Source organism: Danio aesculapii, chromosome 9, assembly GCF_903798145.1.
Source record: "Danio aesculapii chromosome 9, fDanAes4.1, whole genome shotgun sequence".
In the NCBI taxonomy this organism is placed as follows: Eukaryota; Metazoa; Chordata; class Actinopteri; order Cypriniformes; family Danionidae; genus Danio; species Danio aesculapii.
The window spans coordinates 3365817-3387320 of NC_079443.1; the positions used below are offsets into that span (position 1 = coordinate 3365817).

The 21504-nt window shown below is 37.6% G+C and overlaps 1 protein-coding gene across 4 annotated transcripts in view; it reads left to right on the plus strand.

Annotated features, from left to right (window-relative positions):
- Nucleotides 1-7924: 7924 nt before the first annotated feature.
- ppp1r9ala (protein phosphatase 1 regulatory subunit 9A-like A) overlaps nucleotides 7925-21504 on the plus strand; it is an 83228-nt gene continuing 69648 nt past the window's right edge. For 2 of the 4 annotated variants that reach the window (XM_056464673.1, XM_056464675.1), the window contains exons 1-2: nucleotides 7925-8055; nucleotides 8513-10299. In XM_056464673.1, coding sequence (XP_056320648.1) covers nucleotides 8638-10299 — 1662 coding nt within the window. In that variant the 5' untranslated portion in view covers nucleotides 7925-8055; nucleotides 8513-8637. The remainder of the gene's footprint in view (nucleotides 8056-8512; nucleotides 10300-21504) is intronic. The other 2 variants (XM_056464676.1, XM_056464677.1) reach the window with 1 other exon arrangement.

Sequence of the window (21504 nt, forward strand, 5' to 3'; positions counted from 1 at the left end):
CTTTAAGATGCTGATTCCACCCCAACACAATGCAATGTGACATGTATCAATATCCTGGTTCAGTGTTGGTGGACAAACTAAACAGTGCAAAGTAACTACAAATTAAAAATAATCCATTAAATGTTCATGCATGTAGTAAAAATATATCCAAAATATGTCAAAAATATGATTTGATATAACTGAATTTGATATAAATGATTTGATATAAAAATATGAAATAACTGATTTGATGTCAAAACCTTGACGTCTATTTGACATCCACACATTGATGCTTTTTTGAGCACCAAAATAATGACTCAAAACAAATTATAATATAAGAAAAGTTCAATTAAATAAATCTGAAAAATTCAATTAGCAAAAGATTTTTATGCTGTGTTCACACGAGAAGCGGTAGGCGCGGATAAATCACGATATTCATGCGTAAATAGACAAGTGAATATTTTGAGTTTACTCACTTCATTCACGCGTCAAGTTCACTGAGCAATAGATGAAGAGTTCAGATTTTCCAACTGAGCGATTCACGCGAATCGTGCGATACACATTAAACGCCAAACGCGCAAAACGCTTAACTCACATCACATATCACACGACTATCAGCCAATCAGATTGAAGAATCGTTGACATAACGAATTATACACTTTTTTCTTGGCTGCTCCATGGAGGGCGCCATAGCGACCAGCGTCTTCCGGTAGAATGCTAAGAACTTCCGTTCACAGCGTTTACAACCAGTAACTTGCGCTCCGAAAATGGGTTTCAATTGTGTTTTGAGTGGATTACGGAGTGTTTTTGTGACACACAACTTTGAAAGGTGTGTGTTAAAGCCGTTATAATCTGTCAGATGTGGTTCAAGCGCGAGAGAAAAACGTTCTCCTAGTTCACGTGTCTGCCGTTAGAAATACAGTGTGTGTGTGTGTGTTTCCCTAGCCTGTCAGCTGTTAGCTTAGCGTCTCTTCAATACACACACACACACACACACACACTCCACACACACAATACTTCACTGCAAACCAGATTACTGGCATGAAACTTAACAGGTATGTAAGTCATGCAATTTACAAAAATGACCAATAAAAGTCGTGACTGATACTCTGCTGGCTGATTTGCTGTTCATTTTAATCGTGAGCCGTTTATGTTTCATTTCGTGTGTTGTATTCACCACGTTTTGTGTTTTTCTGTCATTTCAAAATGTCCGTTTATTTTCATGTTGTAACAGTTATTAAGTCAGTGTGCTAGTGGGACAGTACAAGTGACGTTAGCGATGACGAGGCTTCATTAAAACTGCTGAAGATGCCGTCTGACAACGAGGGGAAAATGCCTCAGCAGTTGTTTTCCATCCTATACATCAGTGTTTCCCAACCCTGTTCCTGAAGGCACACCAACAGTACACATTTTCAACCTCTCCCTTCTAATAGAGACATCCAAAATATGTACTGTTGGTGTGCCTCCAGGAACAGGGTTGGGAAACACTGCTATAGATCACATTTTTAAAATGATCTGTCCATGAGGAGGCGCTGATCGACAACAGTATCTGTTTACAGATGATAAAAGCAGGTAAAACATGCCGACCAAAAGAGACTGTTCACACGCATCAGCTGCCGACCGGAAGTTCTTAGCGTTCTCCTTGCGCATACACGCAAAGCATAATGGGTAATTTTGTGTTCCAAGAAAAAGGTCTATAAATCATGGTCTGTGACAGTATATTGTTAATTTCCAACTCTAAATATACTCAAAAATACATCTTTTGATTAGTAATCTGCAGGACTTAATTTACACTGTTTTTCCCCGCAGTATTTAGATTTACCCAAAACAAACCGTGCATCATCGAAGTGAAGTTTAAAATTTTAACCTAATTTCGAGAGGAGCATATGCTCATGATTGACCCAGCTGGTCCACATTAGCTAATCATGATCCTCCAATCAAAGGATCCCAAGTCACTATATATATCCTCATTTCCTCTCTACAACTATCTTCGTCTGGAAGAATCCTCCTCCTCCCCTTCTTCCACCTTGATCCAGAATGGGCGGCACGGTGGCCCAGTGACTAGCACTGTTGCCTCACAGCAAGAATACCAATGGCGTTGGGTCTTCACTGGGCCATCTGGTGTTTCTGTGCAGAGTTTGCATGTTCTCCGCGTGAGTTTCCCCCGGGTTTCCTCCCACCATCCAAATGTGCTCTATATTATAGATAAAATAAGCCTAAATCTTTTTTCTAATGTCTTCCTCTCAGGAAGTTCACCTTGGCCTCAGCAGCGGGGGAGTTTCAGATCGACCTGAGCTCAGTCTCCCCTCGCCCTGTGAAAGGAGGGAGCCCTGGGCTCGAGGATCCCTTGAGCTCAGGGCTCTCTCCCGGGACAGCACGCCAAACAAGCTATGTATAAACCATGAGCTAAGTGTGAACTCTTGTAAAGCTTATTTATTCAGTTTTTCCTTCCAAAAATGTACACTTATGACTGGTCTTGTGGTCACGTATGGTCTTTACCTTTATGTCAGTTCAGTGTCCGTTTTTCATTGAATGCCACACAGCTTTTCTTCCCCTTTTCCTTTCATTATTTATTCTGAAACTGAAGCTGTTTGGTTAGCAGGGAACCGACTCCAGTGTCCAGACACAGCAGAGACAACACAGGCATCTGATACACTTCGTAGTGTCACTGGAAAACACACTTTTCTCTCGATATATTTAATTTAAGCTGCTACTGAATTAAAAAATTGGTTGATTTTGATGAATATGATTTGGCGTTTTATGTAATTGCATGTGTTTTCTTTAATTGCTTCTCGCTCGGCCACTGAATTTTATAATCTCAAACTCAACATGTCACTGTGGCTTTAAAGAGCCCCTATTATGCATTAAAAAAGGTCATATTTGGCTTTTAGGGGTCTCCAACGACAGGCTGATATGCGTGCAAGATCAAAAAACACTTTCATTGTCTTATAATATGCATTTATTTTTACCTAATTATCCCAGTGACGGGCGACGCAGGGGTGTAGTAGGTAGTGCTGTCGCCTCACAGCAAGAAAGTCGCTGGTTCGAGCCTTCTGTGTGGAGTTTGCATGTTCTCCCTGCGTTCGTGTGGGTTTCCTCCGGGTGCTCTGGTTTCCCCCACATTCCAAAGATATAGTGTATATGTGTGAATGAGTGTGTATGGGTGTTTCCCAGAGACTCCCTCCCCGACACGACCCCCCCCCCCCTATTATAGTCTATTGATGTTGACGCGTGCAGGCAAAACATCCGAACCCAACAGCATTCATTTATTCAACTCTAAGTCGACTATTTCATTAAAGAATCAATAGTTTTAAACAAGCACTTTCGGATTTAAACCTCAGCTGGATGTTTTCATTCACTCAGAGCTGTGTTACACACTACATGGAAGGTCATTTTCCAAAACCCATAATAGGGGCTCTTTAATGTTAGTTTGCTATGAGGGAAAGGTGTGCAAAAAAAAAAGCCCCGCCCCCCTACTCAATATTCAGGCTCAGTTGGAAGTACATCAAAATACTGATAAAACGCTTCACACACACACACACACACACTGCCAGAGAAGTGAACTGGAGGAAATATCATCCAGACACACAGCTGGGACATGAGACAGGGGTTTCCAACTGCCACATCACTGACACTGAAGTGAGATCAGGAGATGTGTGTTTATTTCAGCCCGAGTGGAGACACTGAATCACCGTGACATCAGCAAACACTCTGACCGCTGCTCTGACCCGGTCAACTTGTGCAATCACTGTAATAGACACACATATTCAGATGAGATGACAATCTATGGCAAGACTTTTACTCATTCTCAGGATTTGTATTCTTGATATCAACAATTCAGTTCTTGATATCAAAAAAGGTCATTGTTGATATCAATATTACATTTCAACTAGTAACAACGTTAATTCTTGATATCAGCAATGATGTCAGCATTCGCAGGAATACAATTGTTGATATCAAGAATTTATATCCTGTTATTAATAAAAGACAAAATGGCAATTCTGGCAAGCCGTTTTTACTTTTATTGATTAACCGGATATGAGTTGTTCATGTCAAGAATTAAATTGTTGATATCAAGAATCCGAAGTCTTGATATCAACAACTTAATTGTTAATTTACAGAATGTGAATTGTTGATATCAGGAATTGCATTTCCACTAGTACCAGTGTTATTCCTTGATATCAACAATTCAGTTTCACTAGTTAAAATGTTCATTCTTGATATCAAAAACTGAATTTCAACTAGTAAGAATTAGAGTTATTGATATCTGTAATTGTATTTCACTAGTTAAATGTCACCATAGACTGCCATTCAGATTTAATTGTTGATATCAAGAATTGATTTATTAGTTAAAAATTACATTTTACATATCAGAAGTACAATTCTCACTTGTAAAAGCTTTTATTTTTGATATCAGTTGTCATACGGATACTAGTGCAAATGTCTATTCTTGATATCAACAATTATATTGTTACTAGTAAAAATTCCTGATATCAAGAACTTAATTTCACTGGTTGAAATGTTAACTCCTGATATCTGCAATTATATTTCAACATGTTACATTTGTTATTTCTGATATCTAAAAATTTATTTCTGATATCAACAATTAGGGAGGTGATTTATGATATCTAAAATGACTAATCTCACTAGTAACAATTACATTCATGATATCAGAATTAACATTGTCACTAGTGACAAACCAATTGTTGATATCAAAAATGAACATCTTTACTAGTCGAAAAGTATTTCTTGATGTCAACAATTACATTTTTCATATCAACAATTAAATAATTGATATCAAGAATTGCATTTTAACTAGTAAGAAATCAATTCTTGATATCAACAATTCAATTTGAATGGCAGCCTATGGTGACATTTAACTAGTGAAAATTCATTTCTTGATATCAACAATGACCTTTTTGATATCTAGAACTGAATTGTTGATATCAGGAATACATATTCTGAGAATGAATAAAAGTCAAAATGGCTTGCCATACTATATGCATTTTTGATATCAACTATCTGCATTCCTGATATCAGAAACTAAACTGATGTTGTCAAAAATGATATTGTTACCAGTAAAAATGCCAATTCCTGATATCAAGAACTTAATTTCACTGGTTGAAATGTTAACTCCTGATATCTGCAATTATATTTCAACATGTTACATTTGTTATTTCTGATATCTAAAAATGTATTTCTGATATTACAATTAGGGAAGTCATTTATGATATCTAAAATGACTAATCTCACTAGTAACAATTACATTCATGATATCAGAATTAACATTGTCACAAGTGACAAACCAATTGTTGATATCAAAAATGAACATCTTTACTAGTCGAAAAGTATTTCTTGATGTCAACAATTACATTTTTCATATCAACAATTAAATAATTGATATCAAGAATTGCATTTTAACTAGTAAGAAATCAATTCTTGATATCAACAATTCAATTTGAATGGCAGTCTATGGTGACATTTAACTAGTGAAAATTCATTTCTTGATATCAACAATTACATTTATATCAAAAATTACCTTTTTGATATCAAGAACTGAATTTTTGATATCAAGAATACATATTCTGAGAATGAATAAAAGTCAAAACGGCTTGCCATACTATATATGCATTTTTGAAATCAACTATCTGCATTCCTGATATCAGAAACTAAACTGATGTTATTAAAAATTATATTGTTACTAGTAAAAATGCCAATTCCTGATATCAAGAACTTAATTTCACTGGTTGAAATGTTAATTCTTGATATCTGCAATTATATTTCAACATGTTACATTTGTTATTTCTGATATCTAAAAATGTATTTCTGATATCAACAATTAGGGAGGTAATTTATGATATCTAAAATGACTAATCTCACTAGTACCAATTACATTCATGATATCAGAATTAACATTGTCACTAGTGACAAACCAATTGTTGATATCAAAAATGAATACTGAAAATAAACTGTTTATGGCAAAAAATTATTTGAATATGAAGTAATGGTGGCGCAGTGGGTAGCACGTCCACCTCACTTGCAAGAAGGTCACTGGTTTGAGCCTCGGCTGGGCCAGTTGGCGTTTCTGTGAGGAGTTTGCATGTTCTCCCCGTGTTCAGCGTTGGTTTCCTCCGGGTGCTCAGGTGAATTGGGTAAATTGTCCGTAGTGAATAAGTGTGTAAGGGCGTTTCCCAGTGATGGGTTGCAGTTGGAAGGGCATCCGCTGCATAAAACATGTGCTGGATAACTTGGCGGTTCATTCCGCTGTGGCGACCCCAGATTAATAAAGAGACTAAGCCGAAAAGAAAATGAATGGATGAATATTAAGTAAAGATCAAGTTATATGAAGATATTTTGTACATTTCCTACCACAAATATGTCAAAACGTAATTTTTTGATAAGTAATGTGAATCGCTAAGATCTTAATTTGGATTAAAGGTCATTTTTCTCAATAATTTGATATATTTTTAAACCCACAGATTCCAGATTTTCCAGAGAACATGCAAACTCCACACAGAAATGCCAACAGACCCAGCCGAGGCTCGAACCAACGACCTTCTTGCTGTGAAGCGAAAGCGCTACCAACGTAACCAAACGCATCGCCTATAATATTATTACGTTATATGTATTTGGTATATTTTTAATCAGTCAAATGCAACACCTTGAGGAGCACATATGCCTACTTTTTGCAAAAACAGTAAGCTAATTTATTGTAGAATGACCTTAAATATAATAAGTTTATCAATATAATAGGTGAATAAGTTTAAGGAGTGTCATTGGCTAATGAATAAATATGTAGCTGCGAAAAAATATGAATAATAAATACAAAAAATAAAAAGCTCAAGGGAGATAAACCCTTAATAAGCTAAATTATAACTGAAACTTTTAATATAATTAAATATAATTTCATATAATAATAATATACATCTAAATATAATATAAATATAATTTAACATAATTTTATTTAAACTTTTATTAGTACAGTTAATTATTATAATATATTTTTATTAGTATAAACTTAATTCAAACAGTTAAATTAGTTATTTATTACGTCTTATTTTTACATATTTAACACAGGTTTGGCCAATGAATATTAATTAGGTCTTTTGTGACTGGACACTCCGTACAGGTTTGCAAGCAACGTCACTGCTGGCTAATTAATATTCATTAGCCAGAGCTTCGCTATAGTAGGATTAGCAAACTGAACTCGCAGTCGGGAAGGGGGTTGGGATTAATAGCAGCCCAGGAATGTGCTCGTGTGCTCGCTCCCGCCAGATAGAGCGGAGACGGGAGCGCGCAGCGGTGCGACAGGTCTGTGAAGTGTGTGTGAGTTCAAAAGGGAAGAGACGGCGGAGTTGCGTACGGGAGTTTGATTCATTTGGCGAATCGATTCGCTCGGACTGTTCGGTTTAGCGAGTCGCTTCTAATAACACAATTCAGCGGTTAATCGCTTTAAGCGCGCTCTTAAAGGGATAGTTCACGCAAAACGGAAAATTCTGTCGTCATTTAGGCTACTCACGCTTGTTACAAACCTGTTTGAGGACCACAAAATAAGGTATTTTTTGAAGACAATGGTAACTGGTTTCCAACTGTCTTCAAAAATACCTTAGGTAAATTTTGAGTTCAATTTCATCTTTTGGGGGTCTGTCTCACCCAAAAATTATTGTAGATTTTAAACAGGCCTAATATATGGTTAACTATATATAACTATTGTAAAAAGATTGTAATATATTCACAGTCCATGTTGTTTTGCGAAACATTACATATCTATCCCCAAAATAATATCTATTTGGTTGCCATTCTAAGATTCTAGTTCTTTATATATATAATAGTGATTATACATTTTGCTTAAAATATATAAAATTCAACTAAAGTTTTACTCCAAAGCAAAACTCTGCCTCTGCGAATCATTTAAACCGAGTCATTAAAGCGAACTGACTCAATTGAACGATTCGTTTGTGAGTCGGACAGGACTACGTTGGAGAACCATGGCGGTGCAACAAATGACATGGTTGAGGATCTAAATTACACACAGCAGAAGAACCGGCGCCCGTAGACAGCGAGATATCCGTGAAGGTAAGACAAGCCGAGGACTCGCTGGATGCAGAAGCTGTAGTAGTTTCTAACGCGATTTCCCAAACTTTATTTGGAGCATTTGTTGGGACCAATGCGGAGCTATTGTTCCACGACGAGTCCCACTGAAGCAGCTTTAGTGGTTTTGGTGGGCAGGTTTAACAGTGATCGCGCTGTTCCTTTATCATCCCAGACACATTTGTACATCTGTACAACTTATATCTCAAGTGTTTGAGCTCTGTCAGATATTCAGCCAAGGAGATCTTCCTGCAAATCACTGCTGGAAAGTTTTGATCTGAGTAAAGGAAAAGAGAGAAGCGTTTATTTGATCTTGCGAATGAATGTCGAATAGATTTTACCTCATACATGAAGGTTTTAGCGTGCTCGCGCTGTTAAATCGCGTTATAACGCAGGCGCTGGTTTCGGTGTAACATTGTTTTGTTTTTTTCTTTCCTCTCAGATGAGCGCGGGGACTCAATACAATGTATCAGGGAGACTCTGAAGGGCCATTGTCCGACTGAAGATACACGGACCTAAAAACATACAGTTTTAAAGTAGTACATTTTGAGAGTCATTGAAAATAAGATGATCAAAGCTGAGAGCAAGGGTGAACGCACCCTGCGGAGCGCGTCCCCGCATAGAAATGCCTACAAGTCGGACTTCCACGCCATTAAGTGCTCTTTTGATGGGACCAAATCCGACAGCGAGGCCAAATCGTATGCTAATGGGGCCAGCGACCCTAGGGAGGACTCCAGGGGGAGGCCGTTTGGCAACAGAGTGAACAAAATCAAGAATATCTTCCTGCAAATGGATGGCCAGCAACCTCAGGAGAGCCAGGATGCTTCTCCGGTATCCCCAGTATCTCCAGTGTCCAAGTTTGCAGTTAACACCAGCAAACCAAATAGTGCCAACAGCCAAGAATCGCAGAACACTGACAGAACTCCAAAAGCAGAGGAAGTGGAGATCGATAAAGTCGCCCTGGCGGAGAAATTCTCAGTGACCAGAAAGCTCTTTGAGAGAGGCATTAAAGATCAGCCTGCTACAGAAAGGCTGATCCCTGGAAGATCGTCGACACGACTGTCCCATGGGAAAGTTCCCGATGAGGGGGTTCGTGGGTCCAGGAGATCCTTTGGATCTTCAGAAAACATCAACACCAATAGTGCCATTAAAACCCCTCCAATATCACCTGTGAGGAGCGTCTCAGATGAAAAGGGCAATGACGAGTCCAAACAGGTCAACAGATTATCACTAAACGCCGGACCCATTTCCAGACGACTGGAGAACTTTATTGTGGATGGTGATAATAAAGAGTCAACGCAGGTGATCCCTGAGAAATCGAGCAGCCCTATAAGAGCAAGTTTCCAAAAAACAAGCTCACCTGCTACTGATTCAACACAGAAACCCCTGAACGCTGACTCTTCACCCAAACCATTCTCGCCTACATCCGACCCAATATCCAACATCAGCCCAGTTTCAGTCAAACTATCCTCCTCGTCCAGCACTGGTGAACTTAATTCGCCGTCCACCAATCATATCCCGTTTAAACGTTCATCATCATCATCTGGGAGTGATTTGGTTCAACCATCCACCACCAACGAATCCACAACAGATCCCAAATCACCTAGTAGTCCCTGTAAACCGTCCTGGAGTCCGGAGGAACCCAAAAGTGAGAACCACATAATTGGCAGTTCCTCTCGTGAGCAGTGTTTGGACCCTGCTGGAGCAGGAGTGGTGCGGGCTGAGCTGGTGGTGGTCCAGAATGAATCCTCAGAGAGCGAAGATGATGATGATGATTTATTGGAGGATGTTATGACTGAGGTGAAGCTACAAAGGGAACTTAAATCTGAGGCACCAGTAGATGATGTGAATCACACAGGAGACAAATCCCCGGAGAAAAGTGTGTGTTTATTAGAAGAGACCAAGAACAGGGAGTCGGATCAAGAAGAAGAGGTGGAGGAGAGCGTACAGAAGAGGAGGAGTAGCTGTCATGAAGATGATGATGATAATGATGAAGATGATAATGATGAAGATGAAGAAAGCGAACAGGAGGATCCTGATGAGTGTGGGAAAACGTCTCCGGTGTTTTATAGTTTTGAGAACGCAGCGTTTGTGGATGATAAGGAAGCGGAAGCGGTTGAGGATAAACAGAAGGATGAAGATGAGGAATATGATGAGGTTCCTGGTTTGTCAGAGGATGAGGAACGGCCTTCAAGAAGAACCATCAGATTCTCCACTAAGCCGATACGGGTGAGTGATGGCCGTTTTTCCTTATTCTGACATCACTGAAGGGAATTGAAACGCTCTGTGTGGGAAATGTTCTGTTATCCAGTAGGATTTTTTTGTTTGTTTTTATTTTCTGTTGTTGTTGTGATTAATTGCTTGATCAGCGTTGGGTGTAATTGGTTACAAAGTAACTAGTTGCTGTAATTAGATTACTTTTTTTGCAGTAAAGGGATTACTTTTCATTGTTATGTAATGTCATTTCAGTTACTGTGTTGGAAATGAAATTCTGCTCCTCCTTTTGATTGTTTTTAATTCATGAAGTAGGCTTCTGCTATCGTTTTTGTCGTGATTAGTTGCTGAATCTTTTAGCATGAGCAGTGTAGGGTGTAATTAGTTACAAAGTAACTAGTTACTCTAATTAAATTACTTTTCCTTAAAAAAAAAAAAAAAGTAAAGCGATTATTTTTCGTGTTTAGTTATTTACACTGACTGGCCACTTTATTAGGTACACATGTCCAACTGCTCGTTAACAGAAATTTATAATCAGCCAATCCCATGGCAGCAACTCAATGTATTGAGGCTTGTAGACATGGTCAAGACGATCTGCTGCAGTTCAAACCGAGCATCAGAATGAGGAAGAAAGGGGATTTAAGTGACTTTGAACGTGGCATGGTTGTTGGTGCCAGATGGGCTGGTCTGAGTATTTCAGAAACTGCTGATCTACTGGGATTTTCACACACAACCATCTCTAGGATTTACAGAGAATGGTCTGAAAAAAGTATTGATCCATCCTGCCTTGTATCAACAGTTCAGGCTGCTGTAATGGTGTGGGGGATATTTTCTTGGCACACTTTGGGCCCATTAGCACCAACTGAGCATTGTGTCAACCCCACAGCCTATCTGAGTATTGCTGCTGACCATGTCCATCCCTTTATGACCACAGTGTCTCCATCTTCTAGTGGCTACTTCCAGCAGGATAACACACCATGTCATAAAGCACAAATCATCTCAGACTGGTTTCTCAAAGATGACAATTAGTTCACTGAACCTAAATGTCCTCCACAGTCACCATATCTCAATCCAATAGAGCACCTTTGGGATGTGGTGGAACGGGAGATTTGCATCATGGATGTGCAGCTGACAAATCTGCAGCGACTGCGTGATGCTATCATGTCAATATGGAGCAAAATCTCTGAGGAATATTTCCAGTACCTTGTTGAATCTATGCCATAAAGGATTAAGGCAAAAGAGGGTCCAAGTCGGTACAAGTAAGGTATACCTAATAAAGTGGCCAGTGAGTGTATAATATAATTATCATGATCAGTGTTGGGTAGTAATTATTAGTGCCCTGCAAAGATTAATCGGGATTAATTGCATCCATATTAAAAGTTTGTTTGGGTATAATATATATGAGTATATGTAAGCAAGTGTTTTACACAACTTTAAAAATACTAAAAACTGTCTCTATTTGTGTTTTTTAACTATTATAATTGATTTACCAAAGTCACACTAATGGCTTATTCACATCTGTCACGTCCATAACGAAGCTTTTCCCTCATAAATGTCAAATAAAACCAAATCAGTCATTTTTGTTTAATAGTGAGCCAACTCTTAGTCTTTGATTAGTGTCGTTTCTTTTGAGTTGAGCAGTCTAATTCACAGAATTTCTACAAAGTATATTGTAGACCGTAAACTCATAACGCAGGCTTATTTTCCTAATTTAAAACATTAAAAAAAGTTTGCAGATTGATATTCTTCTGCTCGTATAACTCTTGGAATTGCTCATATATATATATATATATATGTATATATTTATGTATATATATGTATATATTTATGTATATATATGTATATATTTATGTATATATATGTATATATTTATGTATATATATGTATATATATGTGTATATATTTATGTATATATGTGTATATATTTATGTATATATGTGTATATATTTATGTGTGTATATATATATATATATATATATATATATATATATATATATATATATATATATATATATATATATATATATATATATATATATATATATATATATATATATATGTATATGTGTGTATATGTGTGTATATGTATATGTATGTATGTATATATATATATATATATATATATATATATATATATATATATATGTATATGTATATGTATGTATGTATATATATATATATATATATATATATATATATATATATATATATATGTATATGTATATATATATATATATATATATATATATATATATATATATATATGTATATGTGTATATATATATATATATATATATATATATATATATATATGTATGTATGTGTATATATTATATATATATATATATATATATATATATATATATATATATATTTATTTATTATTTATTTACATACAGTAGTCATCATTTGAAGTAGATATTCATGAAAGTTTTCCTAAAACTTTTGAACAGCAGTCCTGGGACAATTTTGATACACACAAATACATAGAAACAAACAATACAAAACAATTTTGTTATAAAATATATTTAAATCTAGCTATAATTTGTATCATATACACATATATTTCATATGCATTTTCACAAATATATGCCTGCATGTGTGTATTTACATATACATAATACATATACACAGCAGCTCACACACTTAAATTGTCAAAACAACCTTTTATTTTGGATGTTAGTCATTTTTGCTCAGCACTAATACTTATTCCTGGTATTATGAAGTACCCATGATATCATTATTGTGCATGTTCGTTATCACGATACGTTGAATAATTAAATATCATCAGCATATGTCTATTTATGAGCACCATGGTGGTTTTGGAAGGAGATTTCTGTCTGTGAGGCCTGAGGTCAAAGTTCTGACAACAGTTGGGCAACAGCAGGGCTCATTGCAGAACATTTGTTTGGGGGTTGAATATTTTTAGAAATGCTGTTTACATTGTGGTTCATCGAGAGACAGAGGGCTGTCCTGAAACGTGGAAGGTAAATATTCGAAAAGTATGTTGGCATAGATCCATGTTGTATCAGCGAAGGCTTCCTCTGAAGAAGTCATGTTGGGTGAGTCGTGATGCGGGTCTGGTAAATAAATAAATACAATGAAAGAAAGCTATGAAATGGGACTATTTAAAGGAACATTACAGGCTTATTTTACAACTTGAGTTGAAAAGTCTTGCTCTAGTAAAGGCCTACATGTGGTCTAATGTTTGATTAACATCTTTAGATCCTATTTATAAAAGGTCTTTTTATAGCATTGTAAATAAAGTAAGCTTTTTTCTATTAAGCACACTTTGTTTTCCATATTCGTTTATTCATTCATTTTCTTTCCGGCTTAGTCCCTTATTAATCAGGGGGTCGCCACAGCGGAATGAACCGCCAACTTATCCAGGACTTTGGGAGAGACTTGAGTACCCGGAGAAAACCCACAGGGAGAGAACACACAGAAACGCCAACTAACCCAGCCAGGGCTCAAACCAGTGACCTTCTTGCTGTGAGGCAATTGTGCTACCCACTGCGCCACCGTGACGCCCATATATGTTTAACCTGGTTTAAAGTAATTTGAGGTTTATTACAGTATTTACTTTCGTGTGAATTCTGAACCGTATCTATTTGAACAGGAATTTGTCACGCTGAGCAGTCGTGCATTTTCTCTGGGCGGGGAAATTAAATGATACATAAATATTTCAAATCGCAGCCCCTTGAGATTAGCTAATCGCATCGTTTCAAATCGCAATTGCAATTCAATTTCGATTAATCCAACAGTCCTACTGAAAGTTGACCAAAAGTGTAAATATATGATATTTATCATGGTTTTGCTTCTTCTTTTGAAAACAGAAGCTAGTTTGATAATGGAAGAATATTTTGAAAATAAAAGTCTTGTTTTGTTTGTCCATACAAATGGAAGTCGGTACTAATCAAAACTTTTTGATTTAATTAAAATACCTATATCTTTCATTTAGTTTTTAGAAATGGCTCAATTTTCCCCATGCAATATTTAAAGGTGTAGTTCACCCAAAAATTTTATCTTTCTTTGTGTGTTTTTTAATAATATTTTTTTTTTTGGGGTTTTCACCTTTATTTGGAAAGGACAGTGGAGGTTGCAGACAGGAAAGTATTGGGAGCAGTGAGAGGGGAAGGGTCGGCAAGGGACCTTGAGCCGGAAATCGAACTCAAGTCGCCGTGAGCACCATGGTGCTAAATGGCAGCGCACTTAACCACTAGGCTATTGGCGCTGACCCTCGTGTGGTTTTAAACCTTTGAGTTTTTTTTATTCTGTTGAACACACAAGAAGATATTTTGTAGAATGCTTACTTTTCGATACTCAAAAGTATCTAGTTCAGTACTGATTTTCTAAAAACATCCATTTGCCACTAACATTTGAGCGCTGTTGAGCATACTGGTCGTAGTATGTCATGTGACTACAGAAGAGTCAGGCTTTAAATAGGAAAATTATCAAAACTCTTAAATCTTTTTAGAGAGAGATGCTGATGGTCTAATCCGATTCAATGGTCTATGCTAAGCTAAAAGTGCTGAAATGGTCAAACTCAATTGTTAAACTCTGTAAAATGAGCCTGTTCCCCCCCAAAAAAGTGGAAGGTTTCTTCAAAATTGTGATTAAAACTGAAGGTTGACCAAAAATGTAAATATATGATAATTTATAGTTTTGCTTCTTCTCTTGAATACAGAAGTTAGTTTGAGAACGTAAGAAAAATGTTAAAATAAAAGCCTTTTTTTGTTTGTCTATACAAATGCAAGTCGGTACTAATCAAAACTTTTTGATTTCATTTAAATATCTTTATCTTTAAAACATTTCAATTAGTTGCCATAAATGGCTCAACTTGCCAACCATTTAAAGGGATAGTTCACCCAAAGCATTACCTCAACTAGGGCTGGGCGATTGTTTTGATTTATTTCGATTAATTCTAATTTACGTTTTAAGATGATTTCATTTCTTATTAAATCGAGGTATCGCGATTAAAAAAAAAAAAAAAGTATTTATTTATTTATTGATTTTTTTTATAAAAAAGATTAGACGCATTATAATCGTACCAAATGCGCTTTGGTCCACTCTCTGTATTATACTGCCTGACTGCCTGTTTCAGCCATGGTAGTAACGGACTGAACACGGAGACTGGACAGCCTAATTTAACCCAATGCATGAAGTTGTGGACGTGCATCACAGAGCTGGTGCAAATACAACAAATACAAGCATTTAAGTGTCTTAAGTTGTGTATTTTTCTTTTGTTAATACCTTTCGTTTGACGCGCTTTGGTCCACTCCCTCACTCTGCTCCAGCGCTGCCTGACGAGGATATTGACATACAGATTAATGCAACAATTAAAATTAAACATGACGTCACGCTTTACTAAGTCACGTCTGTGTGGATTGTCAAGACATATTCCCTTATTAAGTCGATAAACTCAAAACATGTATGAAGGATGTAAAAACCTGCCATGTGAAAAACCGTGCCAATCTTAGTTTGGTTTGAACACGAGCATTACGTCAGTAGCGGACCTGGTTGAAACCCTAGCAGTCAGGCAGCGTAATACAGAGAGTGGTGCAAAGCGCATCAAATGATCGCAACGAGCATCTCTAAAGACTGAAACGGTAGACAGCCTGGTCTTCCTCTCAAGAAACCTGTAAAGCCTAGTTCACACTACAGGATTATAAGCCTGATTTGAGCCCGATTTAGAAGCTCGCCGACAGATCGGGCTGTGATCGGGAAGAATTCTGCGGGTGCACGGCGCTCGCCAGTCTTTATGTGTGAACTACTGAACAACGCATCAAAGAGGCTCACTGAAGTGTCGCTGACACCTCGAAGATGGAAATCCAATATCTAGCATGCTGAATATTTCAGCGCAGTCTGCCGACTCGACCCCGCATGCGGTCAGATGTAGTGACGAGCTGCAGCCAATGAGAGCATATCAGCATAAGCTGAATGCCTGTGTGCTCAGGAGCTCAACAGAAACGTCTGTGATTGGCCAGAATGGGCATCGATGCACTCGCTTCATTCTGTGTTAACACGGACATGAGAGTCGGCTATATTAACAGGGGAACTAGAATTCTGTAACTATTAGAATTACCATACTGCTCATTCTGACCGTTCTCCTATAAAACGTCATTATGTCATATTTACATTCAATGCTTCTATTGACATATTAAAATTAAGCTCTGAATGTCTGTCATCATATTCGATGACACCATTACCCTAAAATATTATCCTTTTGGTAATACAGCCTATAAATATGTAGTTAAGATACTGGAACATGCTGTCTGGGGTTCGCTTTCATTTTCACTTTCAAACAGGAGCTATTTCGCTGCACACAATATGCTGATTTGAAAGATAAATCTGAAGTAATTTAATGTTTTTGCTATCAGAAAGTTATGGTTATGTTAGCAGGAAGTGCTAGGCATAAAATTCATGTATATTTAAAGTCACAGCACAAAGTAGCAGACATGCATGCAGTCATTTTGACCAATATGGTAATTAAAGGTAGAAATGCTAAATAAAGATAATGCTAAATAAAAAAAAATAACAATGTTAGAAAGAAATACACAGATATTTAGCAATCGTCAGGGTGTTTAGATATGTTAGTTTTATTTCAAAGAGTTATTAAATTACAAAAATTAAAAACTCTCAGACTGCCTTCGTAGTTCTAGTGTTAAAGCCACATCGATCCACTTGGACTTTGCAGATGAGTGATCGATCCGCTCAGCGGATTGACGATGTTTTTAAATGCTCCCTTGAAAGCTTGAAACACTGTGATGTCATCAGCACACAAGCAGCCAATAGTTTTCAACTGTTTCTGACGACTCCTCCCTCAACATTTCATTGGGTGTGGTTTGGTAGCTTGACTGAGCTGTTGTCAGGTCATGTAGCGTGTGGATCGTTTGCGTAGTGTCGCAGTAGTGTGAACACCACGACGATTAAAAGACACAAAATCAAGTCATGTAGTGTAAATGGCAGTGATCCGCCGATGTTTAAAGTCATGCAGTGTGAACTAGGCTTGAGTGGAATCGATAATAGTAAAATCGTTAAAACCATAACAAAACCCATCCCTAGATATCGCTGAAACACAGCTCTAACAGACACTACTGAGTGCTCAAAGTGCTGTCCTTGTATCTCACACACCAACACACTCTGGTCTGGTCCTGTGGCAGCCTGCCACGGGCATATGGTCCTGATCTGCTTTGCTGCGCTGCTCTTTTGTCCGATCAAGCCTTCGAGACATTTAACGTCTATTAATCTGTGTTCAAGTTAATAATTTCCCCCGACTGCATTCTTAAACCTCCGGAATGTCTTTCACACCTTTGCTGGTAATGATCAACGCAGTGTTTACCATTAAGACATGAGGAATAAACAGTGCTGCCATGGTGGTGGCAAGTTGCCATTGCAGCACCTGGGATGGACAGTCTCTGTACTGTCCCGCACTCAAAGCAGGTGTGCTGTAGTAGAGGACGTCAGTGAAAAACAGCATTCATTGTATCTTATCTTCATTTCGATCTCTTACAAGCTGTTTGAAGTTCTCTGCATGAAGTATTTCGCATGTTCGGTGAGATTTTAAAGGGATAGTTCACACAAAAACGTACATTCTGTTATCAATTCCTCAAATTTGCTTATTCCAAAGCTGTTTTGTCAATTTGGAAAATGTTCGAACCCTGTAACCATTGACATCCATAATATTTGCATTTTCCATTGGAGAAGTATGTTAAATGCACTGCAGAAACACAAATACACTTGTCCCAACATAAATTGATTACTTAATTGTTTTTTTTAAGTAGATTGAACATAATAAAATTAAGTTGTCCCCCACAAAGCTCAACAATTGTGTTGATTTGAGTCCCTTTAAAGGGTCACGAAACACCAAAACACCTTTATTGAGCTGCCGACAGTCATATATGTGTCTCACGCTGCTAAAAACACTATTAGGACACACATATTTCACAAAAAAAGTGAAAATTGGTTGTTTTTGCGTTACTTCGAGCAAATTCGATCTACCGGTTTGAAACTAATTTTTGAACCCGCATCACGGTAATTAAGATCCTTGCGTGAATTCCCAGCGTGGAGAGTGGACGTTTGTACCTGGGAGTGCATCGTGACGTCTCTGAGTGTGCAGCATTAATTCATGAGTAAGACTTGGTTCAAACCAATCAGCACGCTCTTATGAATGAGGTGCATCTTCATTAATATGCATGATCGCTTCGAAGACAGTTTTTACCTGAAACAGTGTTCAGACGGCAGAGAGACGCCACGTTGTGTTGCCAAAACAGTGCAGTAATTACAGCGCACGCGACACGCGGCCGAAATACGTTTGTACGGAACTTTTTTTTTTACCCGAGAGCTTTTCTCATCTGGAAATGGTGAAATCCTGATTTGCCGCTCGTCTCCTTTTAAAAAAAGACACGGCTCCAGTTGGTGTTGATTGTCCTGCCGCTATAGATTTGGTAAGTAAGCGATCAGTGGTCTTTGTTTGTTTATTCAGATGGCAAAGTTACAACCCAGGCTCATTCCGAAAACGTGCGACACCCTCTGAGTCTTTCCACGGGTGATTTTACAGGTGCGGATATATCTGCAGCAGCTCTGATACTCTACCCTTCAGTATTTTCTTGTTGCTAACTTGGTGTTTTTGTAATGGATGTTGTTTTTTCCTGTCTGATCCTGAAATTGGGTGGCACGGTGGCTCAGTGGTTAGCACCGTTGCCTCACAGCAGAAAGGTCACTGGTTCGAGTCCCGACTGGGCCAGGAGGCATTTCTGTGTGGAGTTTACATGTTCTCCCAGTGTTGGCGTGGCTTTCCCATGGGTGCTCCGGTTTGCACCTTGTGATATAGGTGAACTGAATAAACTAAGTTGTCTATAGTTTGTGAATGAGTTTGTATGGGTGTTTATCAATACTGTGTTGCGACCGGAAAGGCATCCGCTGCGTAAAACATAAGCTGGAATAGCTGGCGGTTCATTCCGCTGTGGCAACCTCTGAATTGGAAATAGAGACTAAGCCGAAGGAGAATGAATGAATGAATGGATAGCACTTTTCCTACATACACGCAACTCAAAACACTTAAGAAAAACAACAATATTAGGTAAAATATATAAAAAATAAAATAAAAATGAACAAAATAAACAACGAATATATGCACAGATAAATGTGTACAATTGTTGTGAAATTTGCACGTGGTCTAGGACTTTTCCCTTTTTTTCCCTTACCAATAAAGCTCTGGTTCAAAGGTTAATGTGAATTTTTTTTAATTTAATACAGTTACTTTTACAGCGTTGATGTTGTAATGTAATTCAAATATAATCAGTTAAATATTCTCCAGTTAAATATCCACCAGTAGCATCAGGCTAGCACAGAAACTCATTGAAAATAGTGTGTTAAGAGACATGGTGCGGAACAATGGTATTTAATGCAGTGCTTCTTGTACAGCCTTGAGACCCACTATATATTGTATATCAATCAGGCAGTGTAGATCATTGATTTTTCTAGGAAACAGACCTTAAATCCAGCCATTTTGTAATGGCATACAGTTCAATTGTAGTAAAAAAAATAAAATAAAATTGAACAAAATAAACAATGAATATATATACAGATAAATGTGTACATGTATAATAAAACAATTGTTGTGAAATTTGCACGTGGTCTAGGACTTTTATCCAGTGCATGCCATTGGCCTTTATCACGGACTGTCGAACGCACATCCGGTAGAGCGATAGTTGCGTATCCATACTTCCAGCTGGATCCAATGAAGTTGGATACGCTATAGTTTTCACTACCTCTTTACCATTTACAGCGGATGTTTATTGTCTTGTGGACTGACATTCTATCGCTCCACACTCTAAACTTAATAAAGGATATACGTTTTTCCACCAAAATTGCATTTTTAGTTACGAAGGGTGACAATCCATACGTTAGCATGGTTTAGGAGCGGCTATTTACATTTGTGCGAAATGTACCTTTATCATAGCGTATGCTCTTAGTTTTAAACTGTTAAGAGATATAAGGGAGCTAACGTAAATAATAATAAACGTTTAAATACATGTATAATATCTAAATGTATAATAAATATGCGATGTAATAAATATTTGATGAGAGGGAACCTGGAACTTTAGTATTTCTGTATGCACATGGATGAATATCTTAAGGGAGGGCAACAGGCTTCATTTGACTCATGCACTGTGTAAATGTATAACGTGTTAATGCTGCTGAAGTAAGTCAGTTTGGAATTGTTTGTACGTGTTTTTTATTCAATGTATTGTTTTATTATTCGTTTCCTAAATTACACGATATTCATTTGTTGTTCTGTATATACAATTCAATTGAATCGATGATCTGCTAGTTGGTATCTCTGAAACACACCACCTCATACTCTGCTCTCAGTTACCGTCTCTATTTCTCTGGGATTGTGAAATGAAGGTGTGTAAGTGTGTAAACAGGTCTTGTCCTGGCTTGAGGGAGGCATTTTTTTTCCACCATTGTGTTTCATCTTGGTCTTAACATGTCAAGTTGAAGACTGCTTGCATTGTTGCAGTGGATGTGGGTTCAGAACTGGGGGATTCAAGCCTTCACTATTGGTCTTTTGCTCTTTTCAATAGTTTGGAGATGTTGTGTAAATGAAACATGATAAAGTCGTGGCAGTCTGGATATCTTCCTGTCTTTACGTCAGAGCGAAAGAGGTTTAATCCTCTGGTTGTAGTCTGCGAGGCTCCTGTTGCGTGTTTTAGCATAGTATGTCAACTGTTATTACACAGGAAATCAGCAGTAAATGATTTATAGCTTTGGTTTAGGAGAACTCAACTGGTTTGCATGTTTCTACTGGTTGCTTGTCCAATGACGTTCCAAATCTGCCCAAAATATCATGCATCAACGCTGCGTACGCACAAAAACTTTGCGTATACGTCAGATTTCACGCTCGCGTTTGGATTTACTATCGATGAATGTGCGTTGGTCCAAAGCCAACTTCCTGTCTGGCGTACGTGTATTTGTTGTGCGTGTTTGTTTTATTTCCATTGGCGACTCGTAGTGGCAATCGTGTTAAATTGCACACTACAAAATATCTTTGAGCCTTGCAATGCTAGCTGTACGGTACGCGATCATCCGCATTTCTAGCTTTTGTTTTTCTAGTTTTTGACAGTAGACGACACTCTAGGCTAGTTTTTAACAGCAGACTGTGCTCTAGGCCAGTTTTGAACACCAAACATCGCTATAGGCTAGTTTTTGACA